This window comes from Mucor velutinosus, assembly GCF_035048745.1.
Source record: "Mucor velutinosus strain NIH1002 chromosome Unknown tig00001564, whole genome shotgun sequence".
NCBI classification, from domain to species: domain Eukaryota; kingdom Fungi; phylum Mucoromycota; class Mucoromycetes; order Mucorales; family Mucoraceae; genus Mucor; species Mucor velutinosus.
In genome coordinates, this window is record NW_027041906.1 from 1,576,061 (window position 1) to 1,598,178 (window position 22,118).

General features: G+C 40.4%; 9 protein-coding genes across 9 annotated transcripts; 4 read left to right on the forward strand and 5 right to left on the reverse strand.

Moving 5' to 3' along the window:
• Positions 1-128: 128 nt before the first annotated feature.
• On the forward strand, positions 129-1,074 carry ATC70_010800 (uncharacterized protein; the record flags this gene model as incomplete). Its single annotated transcript, XM_064830006.1, has 3 exons — positions 129-472; positions 730-799; positions 859-1,074. The coding sequence occupies 3 exons, from the start codon at positions 129-131 to the stop codon at positions 1,072-1,074; spliced, it is 630 nt and encodes a 209-aa protein (XP_064682508.1).
• Positions 1,075-1,375: 301 nt separating this feature from the next.
• Positions 1,376-2,259, forward strand: ATC70_010801 (uncharacterized protein; the record flags this gene model as incomplete). The annotated part of the gene is made up of 2 exons (XM_064830007.1): positions 1,376-1,702; positions 1,762-2,259. 2 exons carry the CDS (start codon positions 1,376-1,378, stop codon positions 2,257-2,259), a joined length of 825 nt encoding a protein of 274 aa, XP_064682509.1.
• Positions 2,260-5,839: 3,580 nt separating this feature from the next.
• Positions 5,840-7,126, forward strand: PCT1_3 (choline-phosphate cytidylyltransferase; the record flags this gene model as incomplete). The annotated part of the gene is made up of 4 exons (XM_064830008.1): positions 5,840-5,924; positions 5,987-6,135; positions 6,194-6,556; positions 6,617-7,126. The coding sequence occupies 4 exons, from the start codon at positions 5,840-5,842 to the stop codon at positions 7,124-7,126; spliced, it is 1,107 nt and encodes a 368-aa protein (XP_064682510.1).
• Positions 7,127-7,871: 745 nt separating this feature from the next.
• Positions 7,872-8,955, forward strand: SDH4_2 (membrane anchor subunit of succinate dehydrogenase, Sdh4; the record flags this gene model as incomplete). Its single annotated transcript, XM_064830009.1, has 5 exons — positions 7,872-7,925; positions 7,990-8,151; positions 8,240-8,342; positions 8,399-8,651; positions 8,718-8,955. 5 exons carry the CDS (start codon positions 7,872-7,874, stop codon positions 8,953-8,955), a joined length of 810 nt encoding a protein of 269 aa, XP_064682511.1.
• Positions 8,956-9,158: 203 nt separating this feature from the next.
• DAD1 (Dolichyl-diphosphooligosaccharide-protein glycosyltransferase subunit dad1) lies at positions 9,159-12,132 on the reverse strand (the record flags this gene model as incomplete). The annotated part of the gene is made up of 4 exons (XM_064830010.1): positions 9,159-9,993; positions 10,052-11,767; positions 11,832-11,933; positions 12,005-12,132. The coding sequence occupies 4 exons, from the start codon at positions 12,130-12,132 to the stop codon at positions 9,159-9,161; spliced, it is 2,781 nt and encodes a 926-aa protein (XP_064682512.1).
• Positions 12,133-14,770: 2,638 nt separating this feature from the next.
• ATC70_010805 (UDENN domain-containing protein) lies at positions 14,771-15,496 on the reverse strand (the record flags this gene model as incomplete). Its single annotated transcript, XM_064830011.1, has 1 exon — positions 14,771-15,496. The coding sequence occupies one exon, from the start codon at positions 15,494-15,496 to the stop codon at positions 14,771-14,773; it is 726 nt and encodes a 241-aa protein (XP_064682513.1).
• Positions 15,497-15,705: 209 nt separating this feature from the next.
• Positions 15,706-16,837, reverse strand: ATC70_010806 (E3 ubiquitin ligase complex SCF subunit; the record flags this gene model as incomplete). Its single annotated transcript, XM_064830012.1, has 2 exons — positions 15,706-16,613; positions 16,669-16,837. 2 exons carry the CDS (start codon positions 16,835-16,837, stop codon positions 15,706-15,708), a joined length of 1,077 nt encoding a protein of 358 aa, XP_064682514.1.
• A 1,880-nt stretch (positions 16,838-18,717) lies between these two features.
• On the reverse strand, positions 18,718-19,736 carry ATC70_010807 (GPN-loop GTPase; the record flags this gene model as incomplete). Its single annotated transcript, XM_064830013.1, has 2 exons — positions 18,718-18,837; positions 18,900-19,736. 2 exons carry the CDS (start codon positions 19,734-19,736, stop codon positions 18,718-18,720), a joined length of 957 nt encoding a protein of 318 aa, XP_064682515.1.
• Positions 19,737-20,106: 370 nt separating this feature from the next.
• Positions 20,107-21,986, reverse strand: ATC70_010808 (uncharacterized protein; the record flags this gene model as incomplete). Its single annotated transcript, XM_064830014.1, has 6 exons — positions 20,107-20,492; positions 20,560-21,262; positions 21,347-21,365; positions 21,428-21,487; positions 21,542-21,633; positions 21,690-21,986. 6 exons carry the CDS (start codon positions 21,984-21,986, stop codon positions 20,107-20,109), a joined length of 1,557 nt encoding a protein of 518 aa, XP_064682516.1.
• Positions 21,987-22,118: the final 132 nt, after the last annotated feature.

Genomic DNA, 22,118 nt, shown 5'->3' on the forward strand with positions numbered 1-22,118 from the left:
AAACTTTACAGGTGTGTTTCATATGCACACAGGTACAGGAATTCACACGAACATTGCTGCCGCCTCTCTCTCTCTTTCGTTTTGCTCTTTTTTGTGTGTACTTCGCACCCATACTAACGCAAACAACAATGACACTACAACCCACAGTGACAGAAAAGCCGTTTGATACCAACATGAGTCGCCATAATCCAAAGGCAGAAAGGGTTGTGATCACAGAGGAACACAAAGTATTATGCCCTGAGGAAAAAGAGTTGAAAAGACAGGAAGAGGCTTTGCAACTAGTCAAGGATCTTCGAAGCTCACCTGAATGGATTGAAGCTATTTCTCATGGTTATCTGACTGATTCAGCTAGAGAGCATTCGCTGACAGCACACTCACTGCGAGGCCAGGATAAAATTTTGCGTCGACCATTGAAATTCTTCAATCAAGACAAGACAAAGTGCATTGTCATTTTACATTTAGGGGATCATTTGTAAGTGTGTTACGAACATGAATTGGGGGGGGGGGCGACAGACGAGCTGCAATGTGCACATTGCAGAAAAGCAAATAATAAATGGTAATCAAAATTGCTCCCTATGCGATCGTTATCCATTGATATGCTAGATTGTCTATAAAGATTTTGGGTATATTCGGCATGTTGGGGCGTTTCTTATTGGATTTGGTTACCATGGTTACCTAAAGACATAACTGGATCACAAAAATATCTAATGAAATCTCTCTTTTTGATAGATGTGGCCATCATGGATTTGTACATAATGGACTATTAGCAACATTATTGGATGAGCATTTGGCATTTGTTGTATGTATATTACGAGTAAGCTATAGCAGCGTATACTAATGAGATCAATGTGTATATAGTCATTACCTAGTTTACCCAATTACACAGGATTCACGGCTAATTTAAATGTCGATTACATCCAACCTGTCAGACCAAATCAATGGATTAGCATTCATGGCGAATTGAACAGAGTAGAAGGACGAAAAGCCTATGCAGACGCATGGATAGAGACTATGTTGGATGGAGAACGCATGGCAGAAGCACAGTCGCTGTATATCAGTCCTCGACAAGCTTAACATTTACATATATAAACTTTTTTGCCCCACATCGACGCTTTGTTTTGTTTTGCAGCACCCAAATTCTGGGGATCTGAGTTTGTGCAATAGATAAAACAATTTGTTATGCTTCTTAATATACATGATGAATTGCCCGCCTTTTGATCTCAATGCTTAGTGGACTCTAGTTTCATAATTGGCAACAACAAGAGCAGGCCCTCCCCGCGAATTTTGTATATAAAGCCTGTGTCATTGTCAAGTGGCCTTTTTCTCTTCTTCTTTCTTGTTTTGTACACATTTTCTCTTTCATTTCATTACTACCATGGACGTGGATAAGCTTCAACCCATTCCTGGAATCCCCTTCCCTGAATACTATGAATTCTTTATGGATTGGAAGACACCTGTGGCCATTGCTTCTGTTTATGCCATCTGTGTTCACTTGTTTAACCCTTCTACTGCATCTGCCAAGCTCTCTCGAGTCGAAGCAAAGAACCGTGGTGAGGGTAATGCTTCAAAATCAAGCAAACTCATGACAGCATTCGTCTTTGTACACAATTTGATCCTTTCAGTATACTCTGGTGTCACTTTTATCAACATGGCCCAAAACATGCACAAGTTGTTCAACCGTGGTTCATCTATTCATGATGCTGTAAGTATATATACACATTGAGCAACACAGAGAGGATTAGTGTTAACAGTAAATTATAGTACTGTGATTTGGATAGCTTCCTGTGGAATGAAGGTCTTGGTTACTGGGGTTACCTCTTTTATCTCTCTAAATTTTACGAAGTCATTGATACCGCCATCATCATCTTGAAGGGCCGTCGTTCTTCTCTCTTGCAAACTTACCACCACTCTGGCGCCATGATTACTATGTGGTCTGGTATCCGTTATCAAGCACAACCCATTTGGATCTTTGTTGTATTCAATTCTCTCATCCACTCCATCATGTACATGTATTACGCCTTGACATCCATTGGTCTTCATCCTCCTGGTAAGCGTTACTTGACCTCTATGCAAATCTCCCAATTCTTGGTCGGTATGTCTACTGCTGTCTCTTATCTTATCGTGCCCAACTGTCTAAGAACCCCTGGTCAACAATTTGCTGTTGCTATCAATGTTGGTTATCTTTTGCCTCTTACTTATCTTTTTGTTGATTTTGCTCGCAAGACTTATGGTAACCGTAAGGCTAAGAAGACCGAGTAAAGTCGCTTCTATTCTGATATCCCTCATCGCATTCAATCCTTGAAGTGGAGGATATCGATACAATGGAAAGGGTGAAAAAGAGGGGAGGAACAGAGTATAAAACTTATTTATTTAACCCCATCGCAAACATCAAATCCTGACAATGTCAATTACCACATATCACACACATATACATATATCTTTTCTATAGATTGCTCTATCTATCTCTTTTTCACACTTCTATTTGACATTTTCTTACCAATTTTATCATTGATAATTTTCTCAATCATCTGTAATATATAATAAACCCTTCAAAAACGTTCTTTTTCTTACTAAATACCAATTGCTCAAACCGTATTCCTGCTAAAATGGGAATCAAAAACCTAATAATCGCTCAGACGAGGTTTTTAATTTAAATTTGAATTCAAGGACATTCGTGGCGATTCAGGATGTTGGTCTATGCGCTAAAAGCCGAAAAAGATTGGCTTGTATACTGCAGTCTACGAATTTTTATGCGGTAGAGGTATTTTCATGATATTCTACCAATATATACCAACATTTCACTTTTAGCTTTACATTAAAACATGAAACCCCTCGATCAATGCTCTGTAATTCTGGATTTGACTCTTCCAAGATACTCCACGCCTGTATCAATCAAAGCAGCTCATATATGGGCAGACAGCATACCTACATTACCGCTCACTACTCAGATATATCCAAAACACAGCGAAATTGGGATGCCTTTGAGCCGTGTTTTCTCGTGATAGAAGCCATTTTGAACCACCAGAGCACCACCACACAATTGCTCTCGTCTAGAAGTTGCTTCCTAACACCGTTTCTCAACTTTTTTGGGGTCGCCAAAAATTCACCAAAAATCCACGAAAAACCATGAGGGATACCTCATGATTTTCACCGAAAATCAAATGATCGCGTTTTTTGACATCAAAAATGAAGACTTTTACTATAGCATTCATTAGATCAAAATGTTCCTCTCGGTCCAAAACAACCCCTAAAACTTTGTTTGCAAGACCTTGATATGCAAAATCTCGACATTTGCGCCAAACACGTAATTTGATATTTTCAGAATTTGCTCAATAAGTCTGTTCAAAACACTTATTGATTTTGGCACCATTGGATGCGACTTGGAAAGTACATCAGAAAAGCTTAAGGAAGCATGAGATGATCATTACAGCTTGTATAGTCGAATATAGCAAAATAGATTAATCAAATTGAAACTTGGACCAAAATTAACGAATCACAGCAAAAAAATAACAAGCGGAGATTGAACTAATTCTGGGGGCCGGTTGGCAAACTTGATGTCAGGCCTATCCTGATGGTAGTAGAAGAGTTTCTATGGCCCACAGTAACCAGTGATGATACCCGCCGTTCCCTACTTACTCTGGAATTTTACAACATTTGGTATAATCAACAGCCTCGTGCCTCCTCCCATCGTATAGTCATCATTGCGATGTCTGACGTTTGGAAGGCTCACTGTCGTCTTATCTCCAATCAATTTTTCTTCGCTCCTGCTGCTGTGCTGGATAGTATCCGACTCAACATCCATAAGATGATCACCGAGAATCTCATTCACGCCAGCCTATAATTTGTAATTTCTTATAGATCATTCTCATACATAGGTCTTAACATATAATATCATAGAAAATTGCGCCCGCCGCTTGATTATAGTCATGCTACTATAGTTTTCGTGGAATCACAGTATAATAGCTTTACAGTCTCTAGACACTTCTACAACTCTAATATAAAGCTGAGTTGCCAGACATTTGTCAGGCATGGTTTATATCATCATAACATAATAAATTTATGGTCCCTAGGCACTTTCAAAGCCTCAAAAAGGAAAGAAATTGCTCTAACAAGTATTTTGATAGACTGGCGTTGTTGATCATAGAATGCAAGGAAAATAGCATGGCCATCTATACTTTTATGTAATTTACCATCTACTTTCCATATGCTTCAAAAGCATCAACTGTTGTATTGCCTTATGATGAGAAGGGTATTGAGTTTGCCAGCCAGCCCTACCAGCCAAAATGAATTCAAATCCAGACTCATAATCTGTTCTAGATTGGCCAAATCTTGATGATTTTGGACTCGATCAATCTATTTTTGAAGATTCGACTATATAGAATATGATGATCATCCTAAGCTTCTTTAAGCTTTCTTGGAGTGCTTTTCAAGGCGCATCCAATAGTACCAAGTGAGATAGATGTTTTGAATAAACTTATTTAGTGATTTACGAAAATATGAAAAGAGGTTTCTGGCCAAAAAGTCAAGATTTTGCATATCAAGGTCCCACAAAGATGATTTCAGAGGGTACGTGGATTGATAGAAACATTTTGATTCATGATATACCATACCAAAAGTCTTCATTATCAAGGTGAAAAATGCGATCGTTTGATTTTCAATGAAAACCATGAGGGGTACCTCATGCTTTTGGTCGATTTTTGGCCATGTTTTTTTGGTCCCCAAAAAGTTGAGCAAATGTGTCAGAAACTAACTGCCAGATGAGAGCAATTGCCTGGTGCTATTCTGACGATCTAAAACAGCCTTGAACGCGAGAAAACGCAGCACAAATGCACTTAAATTTTGCTGTATTAAGCACACTTTTGACTAAAAAGGGATAATATCTGTATGATACTTGCCTGTATATGAAATAGCTACATGTATATGGATGTAAAGTATTACATAAGAATCAGATTCACAGATACTATGAAGGGTTATCATGCGTAAGTGGAGGGTCAAAATGGAAGTAGCGGTATTTTGATAAAATACGCAAGGGCAATCGGTAGCACGAACTGTCGCTGTGCAGGCTGGTTCTCATCGAAGCGAAGCGAAGGTAGAGAGCCATCCAAAGCACACTCACAAGTAATAAAAACCTTAAACTGAAGAAATATATGCTGTTGGAGGCTAATGAGAAGGGGATTATGAGTCAGGAAGAGCTGCATTAATAGAGTAGACAGGTGGCATTTTGTTTTACTATAGATTGAAACAGTATATGCAACATCAATATATTCATAGCCTTTAGGCCTCTGAATAGCGCCTTTCAGTAAACAGCAAACTTCTGTTAGAATTAGTGGTATCAGTTTGAACGAAGCACACTTTTTTCTACATCAGGCAGTCTAATTCTGAAAACGTGCTTTTTCCGTTTTATTCTGGTCATTACTGCAATCTTAAACAGTATAACCTCGTCTGAAAATGCTATCACTATTGTGGAGCGAACGATTATTTACCGTTTGAGCTCTCGTGCTATTCTAGGCCGACAAACCACGGTACATCCTTCACAAAATGCCAATGGCATATCTCGTTCTTTCAGCAATGGATGGAGATGTCTAATATTGCACATCAAGTCAAGATGTTATACAAATAATCCAACGATTGAATGCGGTTTTCATTACGACAGCATCATCCATATAGATCACCCAAGCACTGGTATTCTTTAGTATCAATACGGATTAGCGTCTCAAGAGTTGCATCATTATGTCATATATGCGGTATCACAAACAAAAGTGACTCTTGAGTAAAGGTAACTTTTCTCGAAAAACTTTGTTTAATCTTCTTTTCCTGGTTTACTATTTCTTTGATTTACATGCCCAAGTATCGCCAATCCAAGAAGGGCATCTTGGAAGCTGCTTCCATTGAAGCCATCGCCGACTATATCAAGAATAATGACGGTAATGTCGAGATGGATGTGCTCGTGCGCAGCTGAATTGACACTTTCTTTTCTCGCATGTAGTGAAGAACATCATTGTCATGTCAGGAGCAGGTATCTCTACTGCTGCTGGTATTCCAGATTTTCGCAGTAAAGATACTGGCTTATACCACAATCTTCAAAAGTTTAATTTGCCCTACGCTGAGGCTGTATTTGATATAGAGTACTTTCTTGTATGTGATTCATTGCCTAGTAGCTCGAGGCATGTGTCTAATGCACATTTTTACGTAGGAAAAACCAGACCCATTTTATGCATTGGCCAAAGAGCTATATCCAGGAAAGTTTCTCCCCACAAAGACGCATTACTTTGTACGACTCTTGCAAGAAAAGGGTGTTTTGCTCAGAAACTTCACTCAAAACATCGACACACTTGAACGTATGACTGGGCTTGATCAAGAATACATTATTGAAGCTCATGGAAGTTTTGCCACTGCATCCTGTGTCGAATGCGACGCCACAGCAGATTCAGAAATGGTCAGAGAATATGCTTTGAAGGGCCAAGTACCTCACTGCGAAAAGTGTGATCAGTTGATTAAGCCAGATATTACGTTTTTTGGTGAGAATTTACCCAGGCGTTTCTTTGAGAATTTGCATGTAGGGTTTTAGGGAAAGAGAGTACACACATCCAGCAAAAAACTAATAAGGGTGTATTAGGATTTTGAAAAGGCTGATTTGTTGATTATCATTGGTACCAGCTTACAAGTACAACCGTTTGCCTCATTGATTGATGATGTTCCTGAGCATGTTCCTCGACTTTTGATCAACAAGGAGCTGGCAGGCGTGCATAAGTCGAGATCGTCTGGATTCGACTTTAAGTGGAAGAATGGATTGAATAGAGATGTTGCATTTTTGGGTGCCTGCGATGAAGGCGTTGAAAAACTGGCAGCGTTGCTTGGTTGGGACAAGGATTTGGATATGATATATACCAAGGGTCATGAGAAACTGAAGGCTATATGGAAGGCAGAGCAAGAAGCCAAGACGTTGGCCGCAGAGAAAGAAAAGGAGGATATTATTGAGCAAAAGGAAGACAAGGAAGTGGATGCTCTCGCTGAAGTGTTGGGCAAGTTGACCACAGAGAGCAAGGATACAGAGCCTGAAAATATAAAGAAGCAAGATCCTCCTAGAAAGCCAGTGACCAGATCCGACGCAAAAAAGAACCTTTAATGCTACATTTACATACTTATACATATATACATATATCCTTTTATTTGAATAAAGTAATCTTGCTATCCCAGAGGACCTTATACAAATGTCAAAACAGACCACTCATTGACATTGACACATTAGCTGTGTTATTTGCTTGGAACTCAACAAACTCAACATGGAATTGCTCCGTATGTGCCATGACAGTAGTAGATTTCCTTGCACAGAAGAAATATGTTGCTTACTGCGTGTACTGTGTATCTTGGGCATGATGTGCGAGCAAGACCAACGTCATTTCGCCTCGTTGAGGACAAGAATGATCTATCCAATGCATGGAATTGCCTGATAATGTAATCGCCCACTTCAAAAGCCAGCTATTGCTATACACAGCAAGCTCACATTTTCTCAACCTAAATTGTCTAGTACAGATGGCAAAGAGAAATATTTGTTGGGATGTGCGTCTGACATCTAGGAGGACGAAACACATATTGTACTGTATAGTAGATAATGCCGAGCTGTTGATTATCTGTATGAAAATGTCTTTTTACTATCACAGTACGAGCAGCTCCAATTACTTCCTCTGGGTAGACACCATTAACTGCCATAAATACATGTTTGTTGTTGTATGTCTCACAAATGGAGAAACAGGTGACGATGAATTGACCTTTCTGTTTTGAACCCAAAAAGTAAGAGGTTAATTCATCATTGCGTGTTTCGTAATTTTCTTCTTCCTCTTCTTTTTTATCATTCTAAAGGTTTTCATATAATGGCTCCACCAGCTTCTGCTCCATTGCAAGCACGCGTACTTTTACTTGTCAAGGTAAGTATAACTAAAGATTCGAGAGACACCTGTCTTTCAGATGAACCAACCTGCTTGCTTCTAGACACTTCAATTTGCTTGGTTTACTGGCCATGTCTTGACACTTCTCGGCACAATCTTATATGCCATTACTGTCGCTTTATTCCGTTCTAACACATACTTTTATAAGCTCGCTTACTTTGGCGCCTTGTTATCATATGGTGTTGTTATTTACAAGTCTCACGGCGTAAGTTGTTTTCGCTTTTGTATAAACATACATTAGTCAATATGACCTCATAACACTGATACTAACAAAAACACACACCCACACCCAGAAACCTCAACCTAATGCCAGTTATGCTCGCAAGCTGGTCATGGACGAAAACGCTCAGTATCTATTGCTCGCACTCTTCTGGTTCTTTTCTGCTCCCATCACTGGTAATGTGTATATTAGCGTGTAGTGGCTGAAATTTATGCTAATGTGCATGACATAGTTACTTTGATACCCTTTTTCACCTTCTCAGCATTCCATGCACTTGGGTATGTTCGCACCAACATCATTCCCTATGTATTCCCTCGTCCCGCAGCACCAGCTGGTGGAAACGAAACTGCACCCGCTTCATGGCAAGCCAATGTTCAAGAAAAGATCAAATCTTGGACTGATAAATACTATGGCGCTGCTATGCGTTTCGTTGCTCAATCCGAAGTTACTGTCATTGCTGTTCGTTTGATTTTGGGTCTGTTCCGGTAAGTTGAGAGGATTTATAAAGGGTTTAAAGAGGCAGTGATGGCTAAAAACAACTTGCCATTTAGTCTGAATATTGTGCCCATCATCTTGTTTGCACAATTCCTTCGTTTCCGTTATCATTTATCAACATACACCCGTCAAACCTTCACCGAGCTTCGCGTCAAGTTGGATGCTTTGCTCTTGCCTCCTTCAGCTGATCCCCGTATTCCCGTTGTTGTTACCAAAGCTTACACAATGGCCAAGGGCCTGATTACACAATTTGGCAACTCTATTGTTCAAGCTCAACCTGCTACTGCTCAATAAATAACCTCAAGATTCCTGGATAATCAACCAAAAAAAAAAAAAAAATAGTACTTTTATGAAAGCATTTTAATTCAGTAACAATCATATTAAACGACATGTTAAAAAAAAAGGAGAGATAGGGCAACTGTATTGAAAGTTGGTTGATTTTATTTACATGTAGATAGAATGTGAAATTACATTAGGGTAGTTTTGTTTGAGATGATTTAAGCAAAGTTCTTTTCGTTGGCTTTGATCCAATCAGCGACGAGTTGATGATCTCTCTCAACCCATTTAGCATTGACTCTGTTGCCTTCCAAAGCTTGTTGAAGAGGACGAGCGTATTCCTTGGTATCCTTGTCAGCAAAGAAGGCTTCGATTTCGGCAATACGATCGTGAGAAACGAATCCACCCACAGCAGAGCGAATAGCAGAACCAAACAGGCTCAAAGACTTGGCAAACTTGGCGTGCAAGACGTCAAAGTTCTCGGTAAAGAACTTCCAGAGAAGATCACGAGCATCAGGGTTAGAGTTCAATGAACCAAAGACATAGAGAGAATCTTGGCCTCTGACTTCCTTCTCATCCATGGACATATCAAGGTATCTTTGAATCAAGGCCTTGCTCTTGACACCACCCAAAGAGTTGAGGGCAATCAATCTTTGATCGGTAGGCAGGTTTTCGTCGCGGTAGATCTTGAGGATTTGCTCCCAGAACTTTTCTTCTTCCTCCTCATTTTCAGCAGCACCCAAGACAATGTTATAGACAGGGCCACGAAGGTTAGGATGAAGGGCATCAGTGTTACCTTCAACGAATTGCCAGAAACGCTTCTTGGCTTCCTCTACAGTCTCGCCATCGTTTGAGCGACCAGCGTTAGTCAGAGCAAGAACACGCAAAATGTTGGTAAGGTAATCATCACTCTCAGCGAACTCCCAGCCGAGCTTGTGAGCAATAGGGGCGAACAAAGCGCGACGAAGAGCCTTCAAACCATCGCGGGTTTCTTCAGGTTGCTCATACCAGACACTGAGGATCTTGCTGAGATGAGTACTCAATTGAGACCAGACACTAGTAATGCAAATATGTTTGTTAGCGATCGTTTACTTTATAATGCTAAAGCACTTACAAGTAGTTTTCCTCATTGACAAAGGCTTGAGCGAGTTCCAAGAAGGCAGCAGTGGTTTGCTCACCACTGACACACAAGTTGCCTGCATCAGCAATCAAGCCAACACGATCAGAGGTGTTTGCCAAAAGACCGTCCTTGCCCTTCTTGACTTCATCACCGAGAACACGAATGGTCTCAATGGGATAGTTGACACGATAAACAGAGGTTTGACCAGCATTGATCTTGAACAACCCGTCAGCAGGAACTGTAAAGTTTTGAGACTTTTCAGTCAAAGTGTAAGGCTCGATCTTCTCGGGCAAGAGGACACCAAGGGGAACCCACCAAACAGTACCATCCTCTTCTTCATTCAAATCGCCAGTAGAGAGATAACGAGATTGAGTGACATTGATGGATTCGTCGCCATCCTTCTTGACAGTCAAAACAGGGTAACCCACACGCTTGGTCCACAAAGTCATGAACTTGGATACATCCACATTGGCTTCCTCGCTCAAAGCGATCCAGAGATCATTGGTAGAGGCATTGCTCAACTTGTGACGATGGACGTAGCGTCTAACACCAGCCAAGAAGGTTTCTACACCGAGCCAAGAGCTCAACATGCGAATGACACTAGCACCCTTGTAGTATGAAATGGCATCGAAGATTTGGTGAATTTCAGCAGGATCATTAACAGTGACCTCGATAGGATGAGAAGAACGGAGAGCATCGAGACTCAAAGCACGGGGCATGTCTTCGTTGACAAAAGAAGTCCAAACATCCCATTCAGGGAAGATGTTATCAACAGCTAACCAACCGACCCAAGTTGCGAAACCCTCATTCAACCACAAATGGTCCCACCACTCCATAGTGACCAAGTTACCAAACCATTGATGAGCCAATTCGTGACAGACAGTATAAGCAGTACTCTTCTTGAACACAATAGAAGACGACTTTTCATCAAACAGTAAGGCAACAGTTCTGTAAGTGATCAAACCCCAGTTCTCCATAGCACCAGCTTCAAAATCAGGAATAGCAACCATGTCAATCTTGGGGAGGGGATAAGGTTCGCCAAAGACCTGAGCAAAGTATTCAAGGGCAGCAATACAGACATTCAAGGCATGACGGCCTTGTTCAACAGAGCCAGGCAATGCATAAACACGAGAACGAATAGGTCTTCCGTTGTGTTCACCACTAGTAAAAGCTTCAATATATTCAAAAGGACCAACACAGAAGGCCAAAAGGTAAGTGCTCATCAAAGGAGTGGTAGAGTACTTGACTTCCTTGAGACTTTGGCTAGAAGACTCGGTCTTGCCTTCAGTTTTACCTTCTGTCTTACCCTCAGTCTTACCCTCAGTCTTACCCTCAGTCTTACCCTCAGTCTTGCCAGTAAGCTTACCAGTATCGTGATAGGGCTTTTCGGAAATGACATCCATGTTTGAAAGAGCTACGAGCTCAGAAGGAACGACCAAAGTGACATCAAAGGTAGCCTTGAGACTGGGTTCATCCCAACAAGGGAAAGCTCTGCGAGCATCAGTAGGTTCAAATTGAGTAGTAGCCAGGTATTGGGTATTGCCATCAGCATCCTTGTAGCTAGATCTGTAGAAACCAGCCATGGTATCGTTTAATTCGCCCTCAAATGCAATATCCAATACAGCCTTGGTGTTGGCAGGCACAGATTCAGCAAACGTCATGGTAGCCAAGTCCTTCTTGTCATCATAGGTGATTTCAGTAGCAGTTTGTCTGTGTAGATAACGCAGCTTAATGCTTTCTTTCCCTTTTGTTTATACTATCCTGAAACACTTACTTTGATTCGGTCTTGAGACCTTCAGAGGACAATACAGCAGAATGGATCTTGATGTCGCGTGTATTAAGAGTGATTGTTTTGGTATCTTGGTTGACATTCAAGCTAAATGACGAGTACGCCTTAATACATGTTCTTCTCTCTCCCTCGCATTGGGGGTGGGGGTGGATACTTACTTGACTTTGACTTGACCGTAAAAGACAAAGGTCTTCAAGTTGGGTTGAAGAGTCAAATCATAATGAGTGGGCTTAACGTTGGTAGGCAAGACTTGACGGTCAGGGTTTTCTGCAGCAGATGTACACATTGGAATATAGCACAAGATGAATAAAAAAATTAAAGAGAAGAAAAAGAAGCGTGGTAAAAATAAACCTTTTGCTTTATATTGTTTTTTTTTTTTTTTTTTTTTTTTGTAATACGTATACACGCCAGGAATCCAAGCGGCACTTGAGCTTAAATACCACAATGCCTCCACTCTTAAACAGGAATACTGTTCCAAAAAAGTCTAAAAACTTGGATGGTCGCATATTCAAATCATTTTGCGTATTTTATGGTGAATTGTTGATAGGATCGATTGGTTTTTGATAAGGATGACAAGCGGCACGAATGCTGGCCTATCTATCGCTATTTTCTAGCTTGGCTCCGTCCAGTGTGGCCTGGTGAATTCTGCTCAAGGTAAAATGCCCTCCGGTAGGTCGGTCAAAACTGGCTGTATGGACCTTCTACTTTGGTCAGTTTCTGCCATTTTTGTAAATATGTCAAATCAATTTAAGGAACCGGTTTGAGAGCTAACAATATGAACTTAGCATTTATAAATCAGGGCAGTGCGTTTGACAATCTAAAGAGCAGACAGGGCTCTATTAACATTTAGTGGATTTTGAGATTTATTGCGCTTTTTTATCTCCAATCATACTATTCAGATCACGAATTGGAAGAAGATAAAGTGTCCCGATGGTGATTTCCATACTCTCGATTATTTTACTATAAGCATTGCTACTAAAACTAATTTACCATTCTTCCAAATGGACTTGGGACTACATGATCAAGGGTAGTATATCAAAACATATAGATGAAAAAGCAATGAGTGAATTCATTGCTCAACATTCTTATTGCGCAGAATTCCTCTACTGAATGGTACCCGTGTATTGCAAGTGAAACTTTGTTTATATTCAGTGCTTTAATTTGCTATTGAATCTATCGTTACCAAGATGCAATTCGTTTCTACTCGCAATGCCCTTTTGTGAGCTCATAATTGTACTGATTACCTTCGGTTTAAAGGCTTTTATTACTTGCTCCACGTAAGCTATAGTAGCATGACTATAATCAAGCGATAGACGCAACTTTCTGTGATATTGTATATTGAGGCAACGCATGAATGAGATCCTCATCAATCAATTATTACCATTAGTAGCATTAAGTTTGCCAGCCGGCCCCCAGAATTAGTTCAATCTCCGCTTGTTATTTTTTTGCTGTGATTCGTTAATTTTGGTCCAAGTTTCAATTTGATTAATCTATTTTGCTATATTCGACTATACAAGCTATAATGATCATCTCATGCTTCCTTAAGCTTTTCTGATGTACTTTCCAAGTCGCATCCAATGGTGCCAAAATCAATAAGTGTTTTGAACAGACTTATTGAGCAAATTCTGAAAATATCAAATTACGTGTTTGGCGCAAATGTCGAGATTTTGCATATCAAGGTCTTGCAAACAAAGTTTTAGGGGTTGCTTTGGACCGAGAGGAACATTTTGATCTAATGAATGCTATAGTAAAAGTCTTCATTTTTGATGTCAAAAACGCAATCATTTGATTTTCGGTGAAAATCATGAGGTATCCCTCATGGTTTTTCGTGGATTTTTGATGAATTTTTGGCGACCCCAAAAAAGTTGAGAAACGGTGTTAGGAAGCAACTGCTAGACGAGAGCAATTGTGTGTTGGTGTTCTGGTGGTTCAAAATGGCTTCTATCACGAGAAAACACGGCTCAAAGGCATCCCAATTTCGCTGTGTTTTGGATATATCTGAGTAGTGAGCGGTAATGTAGGTATGCTGTCTGCCCATATATGAGCTGCTTTGATTGATACAGGCGTGGAGTATTTTGGAAGAGTCAGATACTACACAGCTACAGGTTTCTTTTGGAAAGATATTGCGTAATGAATATTTTAGAGATGCAGCTACAGTGATGGCACTAGAGCAATTTTGGTCGAGCTCATTGCAGCTCCCTTCAAGTTGGACTAGTTTCATTGATCCTGCCCAACTGCCATCATTTCATTGTTTACTGTCAGTCTTTTCAGGGTAAGCCACACTCATTGAGAAGACACACTCAAACTGATAAATTAAAAACAACATTGCAGCTTCGCAGATCAGCAAACATGATTGGCATTGCATTGTCATCTCTTTCACTACGAAACCCAATGTACTGCATTGGCATTATTTTCAATGGAAAGGAACAAGTTTTTCAGTAGAAAACTCTTGATACAGATTACTTTTGGGTTTCCTATTTTAAACACGCAATGGGCCAAAGGATGACTATGAAACTGAACCAATTGTTTTCAATCCATGGGTTTATCTTAGGCACCATTCATGCACACAGATAAAATATGAATCCCCAGATAATTGTCAACATCCGCTATTCAGCTTGAACAAAAAAGGAGCAAGTACAATGTAAATCATCACAAAACCTGCTGTTTTCTTTCTGCAAATTTCCTAGTCCGATACATATCAAAAAGGAGCAAAACATGAGGCAAGAGGACCGTGTGGATATTCCAAATAATCGATACCCTTGCGTACTGAGCAGTCTTTGCATTTCTACCTTATCAAGCATGAATTCATTGTCGAAAAGACAAAGGAATTACTGTTAGACTCTATGGATAATTATCTAAGGACTATTGGCAAGACGAATAAAGCATTTATTATTATTAAAAAGAATATGATATTGATCCATATCCTACATATGAAGAGATCTTTCTCGATGAAGATACGCTGAGGTTGTCCCTCTGTTGTTGATCTGATATTCACCATGCCGACCATAGCATTTGCTTGAAGCAAGTGTTTCCAAAGTAGATGAGAGCGAAGAAACAGACGAGTTGGAACTTGGTGTGCCATCGTAAGAGTAATTTCGGTTCAGTTGGTAAAATTGTCGTGATTGTTGTTGGGGATGATTCTCGGGATAATGCATTGGTGGCAAGATGGCAGAGTAACTGTACATCATAGGAAGCCGATGATTGTTATGAGATGGAGCTTTGCTGTTTTTACTGTTGCTTTTTATTGGCATCATCATTTGGGGCACATGCTGTATCAATGGATATACATGCTCCACTTTATCTGGAACAATAAACCCTTTTCGAAAGGCCAGCATTGCAAGAGGTATATCTTCATCGCCTTCATCATCTTCATCGCCTTCATCATCTTCATCATCTTCATCATCTTCGCCAATGGGAGTCTTTGGCATATGGTCATCATCATCTTCGGTCTCGTATTCGTCCTGCTCCTTGATGCTTGGTATTCTGAGATGTGCATTGATATGCGCATTTCTCATAATTCGAGATTGGGTGTGATTTGTGGGTATAGTGGCGAAATGGGATGGTACAACATATTCATGAGAATGTTTTGCTCTTCTAATCTTGACCTTATCGTTGTAGGGGTCCTTTAAAATGAACGATGGGCAATTCATCTTTTTGTATTGTGTGAGTCGAAGAAGAAAGAGAAAAAAGAAAAGGGTATATAGTTCATTGATCTTTCAATTAGGTTATTTATAAATCTCAACTCAAACAAGTTTTATGCCTGCCTTTTGAATAGGAGTTCAGCCATATTTATTAAGGTTGGTATTTTTGACGGATAGACTTATGTACACGCAAAGAGTAATAAAAGCATAGTGGAACGCTATGATGGTTTGATTTTCGATACCATGAGATCCAGTACCTCCTTCACCTCGTATTCCTCAAATACAGGCCCAGTCCTTGAACATTTAGCTCTTCTTCGTAACTCATTGCATAATTCGTCTGTATTGAACTGTTCAAACATTGGATGCTTTGCGATTCTCTGCCACACTTCTGAACATGAAATCAAATCAACAGAATTGCTGGTATTTGATGCCGCCTCTGCTGTTGGCGAGAAATTCTCGGTCAAAAATTGCTCCAATTCATTGAACATATCTGTTTTGCTCCTCTCCTTTGTAGCCGATGTGATAATAGGCACTGGATGACTGGCTACTGTCTCATTCAAATATCCTTGCGCATCAAACAATGGCTCAGTCAATAGTCGATCGTAGGCATTCGAGCAAACTTCCTCCTTCAATCGCTCGCAAAAGCTGACACCATCTTTATCACGAATGCATGCCACTGCAGATGAAGGTACTCTAGGCGTTGTTGCTACAGGCGAAGTGTTTGGTGTGGAATTGGCGGAGATGGCAGGAGACCGGGTGTCTGAATAAGGCGGCGATGATTGCCCTTCGGCAACTGTTACAGCTACGGGTGGTGATGTTGATGGAAGCAATGGTATTGGACTACTATTGCTGGCAGAGCTGTTGCCTTTGTACTTGTTCAATTCATTCTGCATGCCGTTCATGGCTGATTTCAGATTTGAATTCTCTTTTTCCAATAGAGAAATTTGTAAAGCATGCGCTGCTTCGATTTCCTTGATTTTGTCCTCAAGCTCTTTCACATAACGTTCCTTTCTTTCCCTAAAAGCTCTTTGTGCAGCTCTGTTTTGCTCTTTGCGTCGCCTGCGCTGGTCTGCAGCTAGAGAAGTCGAGTTGTTGGATCCTTGCGAGCTGCCGCTGCCTCTTCGTTCTATATAGACAGAATGTAAATAGAAGATTGATAGACAAAAAGCCCTCCAACATACGTATTTTGCCCATTATTAATCCAGATTGATCAGCATCATCCCATTCTCGTTTTTTCAAATTGAAAGCCTCTGGACGAGGAAGTATTGTAGGCGGCGCAATAGAAGGTGCAATAGGCCGATAGGTTTGATGCTGTAGTGGTTTGGACTGAAGCTCTGGATGTTGTGCCATATTGAATGAAAGATGAAAGATGAAAAAAAAAAAGATAAGATCCTGCTCTCGTTAAAAAAAAGTGAATTTATTTACAGAATTTAATTGCTTCATCGGGAAGAAGGTTTCACATTTTTTCGTTACTTTCATAAAAGGTAGGTTATAAATGGCCGTGCTGAATCAACCTTGATTTAACAGATAGTTGTTTCATTTACGCCTTGAATTGCAAGAGTGTTTAGCAATTGAATATTGCCAAGAGGTTACCAGGTCGATGATGAATCTCACAGAGATGTCTGGTGGAAGTCATACCTGCCTGCCCCTTTGTCCTGGTAGCGTTGTGTGCGGCTGTGCGGGATGGCCTCTTGTTTGCTGCGCTCACTGGGGCCTGCAGGTCGGTCTTTACAGAGGCTAAATCTACGCATTCCCCAAGAATTCCAGTCAGCAGGAAAAGAGGGCAAACTACATCAAACATGCAAAATACCCCTTGTAGAGTACATACCAAATGTTCAACTTGTAGTCGGCATTGCCATGACAGCACGAGATCACAATATCTGATTCAGGTAGCACGGGACACCATCTGCATGCGTATCTATTGTATTTGCTAGTGAAAAGATCTAGTAAAGTACTCAATTGTAGAAGGCTGTTGATCTGATCGCAAATATTACTGTGGGGCTGGCATTCATTAGTTTCATTTACTCGCTCGCAGATCATCTTCTTTCAGGATGCTTTATCTATGTCGAAGTATACCTGGCTACTAAAGCACCTTTTACACATTAAAAGTTATAGAAATGTTCATTATTCCTCCTATGACTTTGAAGTGCAACATCTGGCCAGTGCTGTTTGTTTCAAATCAATATAAATGGTAGACATTACGAATGGATTTGACTTGATTATATAGCATAAACTACCTCTGTCGCCCTTTATCCTTTTCAATGATCTCTTGCAAGAGGTACCTTATGGTGCCATTCGTTGTTATATCAACTTTCTTACTGAATCTATCGCACCATATACAATTATCCTTCAAAAGTGATAGTTAACCGTTGTTGGTATACTTCTTTGTCAAGCGTTACAGTTGACTGCTGTATATGTGTTGATAATTACAATCTAGGGCGTCTTTCAAGAATTGGCAATCAATAACATTTACTCGTTGTTGCTGAAAATACCAGGTCCAGGCTTGATGGTCGCGCTCCTAATGGCAGTGCTTTTTATTCGAGCACCGTAAAAATTGCTCGAGTGAAATGAAAGATAGTTTTGTGATCAAATGTCTCCTAGACATCCTACACATGTAGTATAGACAGGAGACTCCAGTGCCTGGCTGATTATATAGATGCAGTCTACTTTGATGCACTCTGGCGCCAGTTTGTATGATACACTATCCATCAACGTTGCGGATTGCTGCGTACACTCATAAAAAGTAACAAGTTTAATAAGATGCTGCCTAAAAATCGATTGTTTGCGCTCGTCGATTAATTAACCAAACTTAATTACACATGCCAGCCTCAATCTTGTTTATGTAAATAGATGTACCAGTTGTACTAAGAAAAGGCTTCCATGTTATTTCAGCCCACCACGTTCCACACGTTGTAGATAACATCAACAACATGTTTCAGGGGTAAATTCGAGAAACATGTCTGCCCCACCCCCCCCCCCTTTGTTTTCTTCTTCAATACTGGATACCAATCAAGGAGGGAGAGATATAGCATTGCGCGCAAAAATCTCGCCGAATTGCCATTTGTAATAATTATGAAATGAGATGAATACATAGAGCTATTCTATATTAAACGTTCAAAAGGAGCGTCTAAATTTGATGTGTGTATGTGGAGACAGATATTTATATTTACTGTGACAAAAAGGTAACAGCATCTGTATGCATGCACACAGGCTTCTGTCTCGTTTTTTTTTTATTGAATTGTACATGCTGCTTTGCTTTTCCTTGAAGATCGGTTACTGGCAGTGCCTTCCTCCCAGGCCTGCTGAGAATCGAAGCCAATTTTCATATTATATGCCGCATAAGAGTTTGCCTATGTAATAAATGTAAGATGCTTTTGACGTTTGAAATCTCTTGCTTATTTTTATCATGTACCTTGACCCATGCATCTCCAATTTCAGTGGTATATTCATTCCCTAATCTCTTTTTCAGGGCAGCAGCAAAAGCAGGACCAACAAGCTCTAAATGATGTGGCTTTACTTTATAAAAATAGTGTCTTGCACCCAGTTCTCTCATTTGGAGTGCAAGCCATTCAGGGTCTCCCTCATCGTAAATCTCCCCACTGCTATCGCAATCAACCGCCCTCTTTCTAGCATTGATACCTTTGATTGTAGTGGGTGTCGAAGGTGGGGAATCAAGGCCAGTGGATGTATAAGTGTCAGCACCATTACCACCACCGCAACAGGCAGGTCTTGTCACGGTAGAGTTATTATTAGTTACATTAGGGGCTCTTGCAATGTATGAGATCATGCCCGTCAAAGCTCTTGCTTGTTGAAATACATTGTCAAACAAGTGTCTGCAGTCTTCATCCATTTCAAATAAAGCATCGTAAAACGCTAAACCAAAGGCATGCGAGGCGGATACATTTCTATCATCTGCTTCGTGTCGGATTTCAGAGACTCTTTCCCAACTAGTACGCACGAGATCAATCTGCTTCTGAGTGGGAGATAGCTCTTCATTAATGCTGCTACTATTCCTACTGTTCATCATTGGACAGTGGCTGATATCTCCTTGGTATCTACTATTGTCGACGGGATGCGGTGACAGTGGAGGCGATTTTGGGCTTGGAAATTTGTTGAAGAACTTGCGAATGTTGGTGCCGTTCTGCCTCTTGCTGCCGCTATGGCTGCTGCCTAGTAAGGACGACGACAGACTAGATTTTGCACTATGTGAATTGCTCAAATGTGGAACTGCAGTGGTGTCTGAATTCATTCGTAAGGATGAAGAAGGATAAAGAAGGATGAAGAAGGATGAAGAAGGATGAAGAAGAGGACGAGACCATCAACAAATAGAGCAACCGCTTTATAGACACATTTCGAATTTTAAGGGGGCTTTGTGTACAATTCAGAACAAGGAGAAACACAAAAAGCAAAATATATGGATGACTGAAGATGCTGGTGTAATGACAGCAACACTTTTAAAATAGCAACATGCTTGCATATATATATATATATATATATATTATATAATCTTTATTAGCAAATATACAGCGAGCAGTGGGTATGTTCGCGCTCATGCTTGTAAGAGCGAGAGAACTGGGCATATTAGACATTTCTAGTGTCGTAATTTTATATTCATATTATCATAATTTTGTGGAGAAAGGGGGGCACAAACTCCAATCGATCGCGATTACATTGCCATCGTCGTAATCAAGAGGCTTTCTTCCCCAAGCAGCGTGAATGTTGCTGAATGCCTGTTTATCACGCACCTCATCAAGTAGATTATACCACTGTCTTCGATACTCGCTCACAGAGACACCGGTTAGTTTGCTCAGCAGTGGGCTTGTTGAATCCGCAAACTTCTCCATATTTTGTTTCCACAATTCCCCAAGATCCAGGCCCCATGATCCAAGAGGGATAGATACAAGCTTTGAGGATACATCGATCAAACCTACCGTTTTTAAAAGATCGGCCAAATGTCGAGCGATTCTTGGTTCCATTTGTCTTTTTAGTCGAGCAGCCTCTATTACTAATGTGTGTATAGATGAGTATGTAAGGTAGCAGAAGGAGTACATTATGCTCTGTATGCCGCTTACATTCTCTTTCCCATTTCCTTCCGTTGGGCCCCAAATTGTGTGTATTATAGTCAATTTCTAGCAGCTCGATGTAACCACCAGGTTTAGTGACACGAACCAATTCAGCCATCACTCGTTTCCAATCAGCAAGCGTATACGAGGCTGTTACAAGTCTTTGCTTCACATAGTCAAAGTGATTGTCTGCAAAAGGCAATTTAGCATTCACCACATTTGCCTGATAGAAATCAAGGTTGTGCAGTAATGTACGCTTCTTTGGTGCTTCACACGGTGCTGGTGCCGATGGTTGCTTTGGTTCCCCATTGACGAGCAACAGTGGCACATGGAGTGTATCTAAATGGGCATCATCGTCATTCTCTTCTTTGCTGGTGCTCATCACACTGCTCTCGACAGTCATGCAACTGCTTATGTTAGATGAATCCATTTCATCGATTTGCGATAATAAAAAGCTGCTGTCTAATGTGGACGAATCTATCACAGGAGTTGTGGTGTTTTGTAACTTGGATGATAGGTTTGGATGCATTGGGGTGAATACTGTCAGATTGTTCACCTGAGCAGGAGGTGATTTCAGTTCATGGCCGTCTTGATTTGAAGCAATACTAGCCTCAGTGTCTTCAAAATCAGCAGGCAACAAATCTAACACATCGACAGCAGTGAAATGTGAATTGTAGTGATCTAATGCCATATCGATGATATGATGACCAGGCTAGCAGAACATGGTCGAGTAACACAAAATGTTTAGTTTTTTGACATGATAATAAAAACGCAAGATTATTCAGCAATACGTTACCCACATGCCAGGCCCATATCTACACGGATGAATCATGAATATCATACGCATGTAAAAAAGCTTATTCATAAACTACTTTACCCCACATTCAACACCTGTATCCCCTGTTGTAACTTGTCTTGTACCGGAGCAACATTATTACTAAATCAAATTTAAGGTTGTTGAATTCATGGTTTCAAATAAAGCGATATTTACCCTTTAAATGCCCATCTAATTATAAAAGCCAACACTCTCATTCTGTCTAGCTCCAGCTGGTCATTTGGCAATAAATTCTTGTTCAAGCCGTCCTATATTTATACATGAATATCATGATTTGTAACCATGAATCTTCCAGATGGAGTACCTCTTCAGCATGATTTAGATACCTTCGGCCTTTGAACCATCGAAAAGCGCCACGAGGACCAGATCCAACAAAATCTGCCTCTTCGCCTGCCAAATGTACATCATCCTCATTACTGCTAGTATTCAGCAGTAAGATTGGAAGTGGTGGAATTGGTGGTGCTGCTACTGCTGCTGAGAGATTCACGTTACTGCTGTTGCTAGACTTCTTTGATTTCTTCTTCTTTTTCAGCGGCTTCAAATGTTTTGGGATGTTTCTCGATCCAAAGGAATGTTTGATATCCGATTGACTATTGCCCATATCAACAAAGGAACAAAAGAGAGAAAGAAAGGGAAAGAAAGAGTAGGTGCATACTCTTCGTTGCACTCTAATTTAAAAAGATTGTCTTATAAACATTTAATATAAACCCGGAGTTGAGTTGTTTTTATTGAT